We start from the raw sequence: 8,318 nt of genomic DNA, 5'->3' as shown, positions 1-8,318 counted from the left end.
TCCCTAACCCCCTAACCCCCTAACCCCCTAACCCCCTAACCCCCTAACCCCCTAACCCCCTAACCCCCTAACCCCCTAACCCCCTAACCCCCTAACCCCCTAACCCCCTAACCCCCTAACCCCTGTGAAGACAACCGCTCCGATTCCGACCACCACTGTCACGACCACGCAGACTAAGACGATGATGGCAACACAGACTGTTACCACGACGTGAGCAGGACACTGGAGGATCGTCACTGATGCCCAGCTACACTGTTACCAGTTCTGCGACTCAGAATACTGTGGCCACTGTGACGAATAGTGTCACCACGACAACGACCGAGACCACAACGTCCACTTCAACGGCAACAGTGACCGAATTCACAATCAATTACTATGATACTACTACTACTGCTCCTGCCGTCACGGCAACCGCTTTGGTGACATATGCCACCACCAATGCGGAACAATGCTTCCAGGTCCTACAATCGGGCACATACGAGCTTGAAGGAGCTGGAGCTGCAAGTGGAGCGCCAAGCGGCTACATTGCTGGGAATGGAGCCCAGGTTGCTGCATCGTACAACCTAGCAGAAGGCCTGTACACGGTCATCGTGGGAGACTTTGGACAAGACAGCAATCAATATTATCTTGCTCAAGGAGGCGGAGGAGGGACATTCGTATTTGACTTTAACAATAACGTACTGCTCGCCGCTGGAGGGGGTGGAGGAGGTCCTCGAGATTCGGGTCCAGGAAGCCAGGCTCCACTTGATCTGAGCGGATATGGTAGGGACTGGTGAGTCGTAACAAGACCATATACATTCGCCCCGCTCAACGATCTACAGGCAAGGCTATCCTGCAGGTCCACTAGGCAGTGGTGGCCAAGCACCAAGCAACGTGCGCAACAATCAGTTTCCTGGTGGAGGGGGTGCAGGGGTCGACGGCGGCGGGCAAGGGGCTTTGGGAGCTTCGGCAATTACTAGTTACGGAACAAACATCTACTCTACTGCCGCTGGGGGGTATGGTGGTGGAGGGGCTGGTGGAGAGACCGGAGGTGGAGGGGGCGGTGGTAAGTCTACCTCCTCATGCTCGCTTTCTAAAGTATTTTCAGGATATAGCGGGGGCTCAGGCGGCCCCGGAACTTGTTGCGGAGACTATAATGGGGGTGGTGGAGGGTCATGGGTATCGCCAGCTGCTTCTAATGCGTTCGTGCAGGACGCAGGATATGGAGCGGGGTCATTTGCGGTGCTTCAGTTGCAGCAATGAATGGTCGAGTGCCGCGATTGCCTTTGAATTGGGGGACGCGTGGTTGTGCAAAGAATTTTGAGATATATTCTGGACATCGGGCAATGCTACAAAGTTGGGATCTTGCAATGGATAAATGAAACTCCCACGTCACGGAATATATTGGCGCCTGTAGCTGCGCCTAGAATCCCCTCACCCAGGGGGCAACGCCACCCGATATTTGCTGGCGGGGTTGAGACCTTCTGCAGTTGCTTCCCCTTTTCAGCTGGGGATACGAGACTTGGCGCTCAGCCCTGTTTGCTCTAGTACTGTATCACGGAGAACGTGCAGAAAGTGAGTGGTGACCATTGAGATCGTACGATAGCCAGACGCAACCTCGATCATCAAATGAGAGGAGAATTTCGAGTCCGATTGGCGAAGAAGGACTGTTCCATGACACCCGTGGTCCATCTCAGCTTCAGAAGCGCACAAGACGGTCTCATTTCTACAGAGCTATTTGACAAACAAAGACGATATGCCGATGTGCAGTGTTCCGAGAATCTCCTCAAGTCACGCACACACACACATACAGTACATCTTTTTTACAATAGTCCTCCGCCCAGTGCCGTCGGGTTTCACGCTGAAGTATACTGTGAGACGACGCCTCGATCACTCGCAGATCGTCCGACCACAGGAATACCAACTCTTCCCCCGCCCTTCCCCCCCCCCCCCCTCCGGGTCTTCCACTCACCGCCTTCACCGAAGCCAGGGCTCATCAGGAGTATCCTCGTAGTAATGATACACGATGGGGTCATACGACTGGTTGCCATAGGCACTGCCGCCATATGTCAAGTAGCCAGAGGCCTCGGCCAGCGGTATTTTTTGAATCTCCGTAGCATTACCAAACACCCATGCCGTTTGCATGCCTAGACCCAGATGAGCCGAGGAACGCCGAAGAGTCACTCACCCATAATCATGTGCTGCAAGATGTGACAGTGGATCAAGTATGCCCCGGCATCGGTGACCCGGATCCTCCATGCTCGCCAGGACGCATCGGTGCCATTTCCAGTCGCGGCTTCATATTTGTAAAGATAGGTAGTGTCCCGCAGCACAGGAGAATAGCCTGCAAGTCTCACTTCGTTCTCCGTCGCATTGTATGTACCATTTCCGGATCCAATGTCGTAGTAGTGTCCAGCATGAGCATGGAAGGGGTGAATGTCTAGCCCGCCGTTTCCTGCGACTTCTGATCCCGTGTTTTCAATGACAATCTCGAGCACCTCTCCGATCATGGCGGGCCATGCCTTGAATTCTGGGTCACATCCCTCGTTCTCCAATGCCAATGTATAATTTGGCACTGCTGATTCGCCATAGAGGTAGACATCCGGAAGCAATGGGCGAGGCGAGCTGTATTCAGTGTATCCGAGGTTGTTCTCATACCAACGGATATGGCCCGTAGGCGATCCCTCTGGGCGAAATGTCATTGTAAGTCGTCGGGTAACTTTATTCGCAGATGGAAAGTTTCCACTTGAGAGGTCTGAGAGTATATTCGAGAAAGTTGTATATACTATTCGGCAGAATGATAGAGATTCCGGGTGCCGGCGAAGCGGAAAACATTTGACAAGAGTTGTAACGGAATACAGCATACCCCGTATACACCGGGGGACGGTCTTTGGTCTGATATTTCATGAAAAACGTTGTCCGTTTTAGATCCTTGAGCTCTTCATGACTTTTCCATGAATAAGCACATCGAAGCGTTGTCCAGTACCAATCTGCAAATAGTCTGTCACATGGGCCTGGGTGTAGCGTGCGTCTGCCGCGATGACCGTTAAATTGTGTCCTTCAATCTGCAAACTGACCAGGGACAGCGCCGTGCTGCCAATGAATCGGAATCTGTAGGTCTTGCCCGGAAGTAGATCAAACGTAGGAAGAGCACAGTAGTTCCCGCTGGCTTGAACAACATCTGTCACGCCCTGGCCATTGAGCAAAACACCATGTGTCTCGCCTGACCAAACAAAAGGATTTGCTAACAGTCCAGCCGCGATATTTTTGTCCGTTTTGTAGAAGAAGTCGGTCAGCTCAATGACGCGCTCATCGTGGTATTGATAGGGCGGCTTTCCCTCATCCTCGACGATAAGAGGCCCAGAGACCGTGACAGCTTGGAAGCCAACATGAGAATGATAGAAATACGTTCCGGCATCATCACCGCCAGGAAAGACCTCGTAATCGAAAAAGTGCATGGGTGGAATAGGCCATTGCAAGGTATGTGGAGTCCCATCCGAGAATGGCGCCATTCGTTGTGAGAGGCCATGCCAGTGCTACGTTCGCACTTAGGGTCTGATATGCGGACTCTCCACGCAACTCACCATTGTCAGATTGTCCGATGGCATGTCGTTGTAGACCCGAATCCATGATATCTTCCCTGGCGTCAAACGTATCTCCGGTCCGGGGGATGTTCCATTGATCAGGTGCGATTGACGAGTGGTGCCACATCCAATACTGAGATTTCCCATAGTCACACGGAGAATATGGTTCGGCTTGAAGGACGAGTCATGGCAGTGGGATCCAGCATTTATGCACGTTGAGAGGAGCATTGAAACTTGTAAGAAAATGAGCAGCATTGTCTGAACGGTAGCAGTGATCAGACGAACGTTGTGTACCCCGCCTGTCTCTCAACTCTTCTCGTTTTGACCTCGATAACACATGTCCGCACATCGGTCCGGTCTCCGAATTCGAAATCGGAAACGGCTTCCGATCTCCTGGAATACACTAATTGCGCCAAAAATAGTCCTCCTCACAAACGGCGTGCGCCGAGTATTGGTTGCGTGAGTCTATTCGCGTTCACGGAAGAAGATGGCGGCCTCCAGAACGCGGTACTACGAGGCATATGTACGCATGATCATGCGAGTCCAATACCTGCAGTGTCCAGACCGGTCCATCAGTGTGACGAACGATCACGCTGATGGCTGCCAGGATCTCCCGAACCCTTTACTAGATTCTAGCTCCCGTGTGATTAATTTTCCAACGATTCTTGGCTGAGAGTGCGAGCTCGGCCCCCGGCCATGATACATATCAAGTTTTCCGGATTTCGTTCCGAGGTCTTGCCTCGGACAGCCTGTCGCCTTGCCGATGCCTGAGCGCAGTCGATATCAGGCTAGCTCCACCTGTAACCTCTCTCAAGGACCACTAGATCAGAATGACTGTGACATGCAGGTACGCTTGATCTTCAAAATCACCAACTTCCCATTTCCATGCGCCGTTGTTTTCCACCTGCCATAACCAACATTGATCGCCGTCTGCCAGGCGACTCATGGGCAAGTGACCCTGTGTAGACATCGTTCCGCGGCTAGAGAAAGTATAAGACGCCAGGGATGACTCTTTGTGCTCGTCGAGTTTTTCGAATCCGAAATCACCCACACGGACACCACAAAGCTTGGTAAAGTCCCATTGAGCTTCGCGGAACCAGGTGTTGTACGGGATCCTAAGAGTCGACTGCCACCTCTTGTCTGAGCTTGTTGTAAGCATATGAATGCATCACGGCACCCAGAGCTGCTAAGTGAGTTTGTTACGAAAAGACCGTAGTTCTGCAGTCTGCTTCACTGAGGCTCCACGAGACCGTATATCCTAGCTGCGGTGTCCACGTTGGGGTCATAATAGGCAAAAATTACCTCTCTGTGCTGCCATCATACGCATGGCTCTACGACTCCCAAACATAATTTCAGTCGGCTTGTCTCTGCCCAAATAGCAGCCATTCCACGCTCATTACCTGATTCCATCTGATCTCGTACCCAAATTATCTGCTGTGATACTGAGTGACGAAAGCTTATCGGTGATGACAAGTCCCCGTGGGGTCAACCGAGATCGACGGTCGAGCTAACAGGACTCTGGACTAGGGTCAAAAGAGCGAACACGCTGTGGACCGTCGGTCTGAGCGCTGACTTGTATGTGCACTCACAAGATCTCCTTCAGAAACGCACAATGAGAACCCTTCGGCCCTGAACTGCAAATTCCGCCGAAAGCCCGTCCCCGAATGACTATTGCGGATTTCTGGAGAGTTTCTTCTGCCAGTGTTGAACATAATTGAAGCGTTCTGTCCGAGAAGGGACAGGAAAACTGCTAAGAGGACAGATCACGTCAGCACGCATGTGTTGGGAAGAAACAAGCCTTACTATCTCCTTTCAAACCGAGAGGGTTCACTAAACAGCGCCGGATCGAGCTTTTCAAAGTGACATGTCTTTCCAATCTGGAATTATGATGATGTCAAGCTATGCCTTTCACGTGGTGCCAAGGTACCACGTACAAGGAGAAGACCGTCTCGTCCTCCCGCTGAGCATTGCAACGGTCTTGTTTGAGATGCCTGGTATTTGACTCGAGAACTGTCAGGAACAGACCTATCCGGCTAGAGGGTCCTACTTGGAATAGTAACCTTCTTGAATAGAGTCTCAAGCTGGGTAGCTCATAGACAACGAATATACATATTGATGATGAACTACAAAGTCAGCGTTCCGTCTTATATAGTCGAGCTCGGAGGTCCTCGGATCCGAATATTTGGTTCCGCTCCCTCACACTCAACTGGACAAGTGCCACAAAAATGACCCGACAACAGTGATAGGAACACGATGTCGGATGTATCATCCTTTGCACGTAGGCGACGTATGCAAGAAGGTTGATGTAAGATTGGTTGCAGGGGATACACCTGAGCGTCTTAGGCAAGGCTTCACTCTCCGTGCTTACGAATCCGAAGAACATAGAGATAACACACATAGTCATACTTCGAGATATGATCTCAGCCAGCTGCGATACAGGGGGTCCAGGCGGAAGGTTACCCAGGCTAATCCACGGCAGAAGTCGGCTTCTGCTGGTTCGGAAGATACCGTCAGTGCCGGACGGACCGCGTTCGTGTTCCCAGTATCTCCGGTCGAATCATCATCTTCCCTGTGGGCGCAAGTGGTCTCGGTAATCGGAGCGGCAGATGTATCCCATTGCGACAAAGCGAATCCATGAGGACAGTTAGGTTGCCAGCGGACAGTTCTCGCTAGGCCATTGCAATCGAGCCGGCGGGTGTCACTACTGAGGGTCAGTACCAGCCATTCTTGCCGCATCTGACACAGACGCTTTTCGGCAGAGGGGTTGTGCATGGCTGAAGTTCAATGTACGAGAGTGCTCTATTACCCACTGTGCATCGTTTTGTCGATCCCTTCTCGGCCGCACGCATCGCACCTTGCGTCAAGGACAAGCGGTACAGCCTGCGAGACTGAGCTAAGTCACTGAGTTTCAAGACTTACTTAATACTCTGCTCGTCATTCCCAGATGATGAAGCAGGACACCGAACAAAGACTGGAGCTTTATGGCTCAATGTGATCATCATGTCTGACTCCTCAGCACGAGCGGGACAAGCGTGCATGCGCGTACGATTTGGCTGTACCTGATTTATCTCAGAGATCCAGTATTTTTGCCTGCGGATGGCTCAGACAGACATGGATCGTCTGTTATGCTTGGACTCGATACACACGAATAGTTATGTCGCCATTGATGACATTGGGTCTTCTGCTCTCTACATAGCTCATACTAGACATATAACCTGCCTTGCACCATTTTGATCACTGGAGTCCCGCTCATCATCGTGTTTACTCCCCGAGCTGGATCTGGACAAGTCCTCCATCATTACCTGTCCCTCACCAGGCGAGCTGGTCCCGTCTTTGGTGGAAGCAAAAAGCACTTTTGCATTGCCAGGCCCTTTGGACCAAGCCACAGCCATGGGACCGATCAGAGTCTCTTCTACTGAAACTGAAACCTCCAATCAAACCGCTGACTTTTGCAACTCAATCCACTCCGTGCAGATCGCTGGCGATGTGTCGAGCAATAAAAATCCCGCCGTCCTCTGTATCCTCATCCAGGCAGAATTCGCCAGCTTCTATGGAGCCACGGGCGGTCACTTTGACTGATGCTTGGGGCGAGTGCGAGTCTTTGTCCTCTGCGAGTCGGTCTCGAGAACGGTCAATGTCCAAGACTAATCCATCTGTGGTCTTGTAATGGATGCCGCTGATTCAAGGCGCGACATCATCCGGTGGATGAATATTTTTGCCCATGGTGACGTCATATTCAAGCCGCTCATTTGTTACCTTTGATTCCAGATCGACTCGCCAAATCGAGACAGCGACCGAGTCTGCCTGAAGTACAACATTGCTGGAGAGTATTTTCAAGCCTTTCGACCACTTTTCATTGGGGATTCCCATCGCCTCTTCGAGTTTGATGGCATTAATATCTCGGTCCTAGTAGACGTGCCGCAGGGCTGACGAGCCATTAACGCGGGCATCGGGGGATCGACACGATGTATTCTTTGCGACCGCGTCCGACGATGCCCGTGCAACCTAAACCCCTGAGTCTACAGAGACAGCTACCCGCTCCAGGGACATATTACATATCGGCGTATGGGGCCAGCGGTGGGCCCGGACAGGTCCAGGCCCTACCTCGATACAAGGAGCCTCGGCATGGTGGACTCGGAGCCATGATCAACGGAATCTTTTATTCGAAAAAAGGATATGGATTGACAGTCGCTGTCGGACAGCACGGCGGGTCGTTCACAAGTGGAAGTTTCGCCAACCACCTGTCTTACTCTCCAGAGCCCAACGACTATAAACACGGCTACTATGGGTCATCTCGATTGACTATGATCCCAACTGGGGGGTTGGACAAGGGAATGAGATAGGCGGTGACGGAAATAGCGGAATCGGGGGTTGGGGGGGGGGGGGGGGGGGGTTTATATGTCCTCAGAGCGTCTGGTCTGATCCATGCTGATAATAGCAGCGGGGCGGGCCACTATGATCATCTCGCCGAGCATTGGAGGCACGGTTAGTGCTTCAACACCAGTAAGTAGGATGGGCGATTCTCATTTTTTCCGATCATATTAATGAAACGTCAGGAGAAGCGCCTGAACGGAATGGTGATACCTCCCAATCGTCTCAGATTCTTGGACCAGTCAGACGAGAGGCATCTCACTTGGCATTACAGGTCGGCCTCGCCCATGGCGGTCGTGGACAGTTATGTACAGACGGAGCACTATAGATCCCGTATGGGCCGGAGCACTGTCCGCTAATCATGAACAACCCTTTCCGTGACAG

The 8,318-nt window shown here is 52.0% G+C and overlaps 3 protein-coding genes across 3 annotated transcripts; 1 reads left to right on the top strand and 2 right to left on the bottom strand.

The window, feature by feature from the left end:
• Positions 1 to 1,934: 1,934 nt before the first annotated feature.
• On the bottom strand, positions 1,935 to 4,145 carry BD324DRAFT_647351 (L-ascorbate oxidase). Its single transcript, XM_022017640.1, has 5 exons — positions 3,564 to 4,145; positions 2,946 to 3,515; positions 2,766 to 2,916; positions 2,168 to 2,734; positions 1,935 to 2,126 (listed from the first exon to the last, which is right to left on the bottom strand). The coding sequence occupies exons 1-5, from the start codon at positions 3,816 to 3,818 to the stop codon at positions 1,957 to 1,959; spliced, it is 1,713 nt and encodes a 570-aa protein (XP_021867666.1). The 5' UTR covers positions 3,819 to 4,145; the 3' UTR covers positions 1,935 to 1,956.
• Positions 4,146 to 4,896: 751 nt separating this feature from the next.
• BD324DRAFT_288558 (hypothetical protein) lies at positions 4,897 to 6,065 on the bottom strand. The gene is made up of 7 exons (XM_022012385.1): positions 5,932 to 6,065; positions 5,771 to 5,893; positions 5,611 to 5,686; positions 5,498 to 5,565; positions 5,367 to 5,440; positions 5,153 to 5,313; positions 4,897 to 5,109 (listed from the first exon to the last, which is right to left on the bottom strand). The coding sequence occupies exons 2-7, from the start codon at positions 5,830 to 5,832 to the stop codon at positions 5,071 to 5,073; spliced, it is 480 nt and encodes a 159-aa protein (XP_021867665.1). The 5' UTR covers positions 5,833 to 5,893; positions 5,932 to 6,065; the 3' UTR covers positions 4,897 to 5,070.
• Positions 6,066 to 7,555: 1,490 nt separating this feature from the next.
• On the top strand, positions 7,556 to 7,906 carry BD324DRAFT_654261 (hypothetical protein; the record flags this gene model as incomplete). The annotated part of the gene is made up of 1 exon (XM_022018779.1): positions 7,556 to 7,906. One exon carries the CDS (start codon positions 7,556 to 7,558, stop codon positions 7,904 to 7,906), a length of 351 nt encoding a protein of 116 aa, XP_021867664.1.
• Between the last annotated feature and the right edge of the window lie 412 nt (positions 7,907 to 8,318).

The sequence above is a fragment of the Kockovaella imperatae genome, assembly GCF_002102565.1.
Source record: "Kockovaella imperatae strain NRRL Y-17943 chromosome Unknown BD324scaffold_27, whole genome shotgun sequence".
Lineage (NCBI taxonomy): Eukaryota > Fungi > Basidiomycota > Tremellomycetes > Tremellales > Cuniculitremaceae > Kockovaella > Kockovaella imperatae.
The sequence above is the reverse complement of the archived record's forward strand: the minus strand, read 5'-3'. Positions and strand labels throughout refer to the sequence as shown.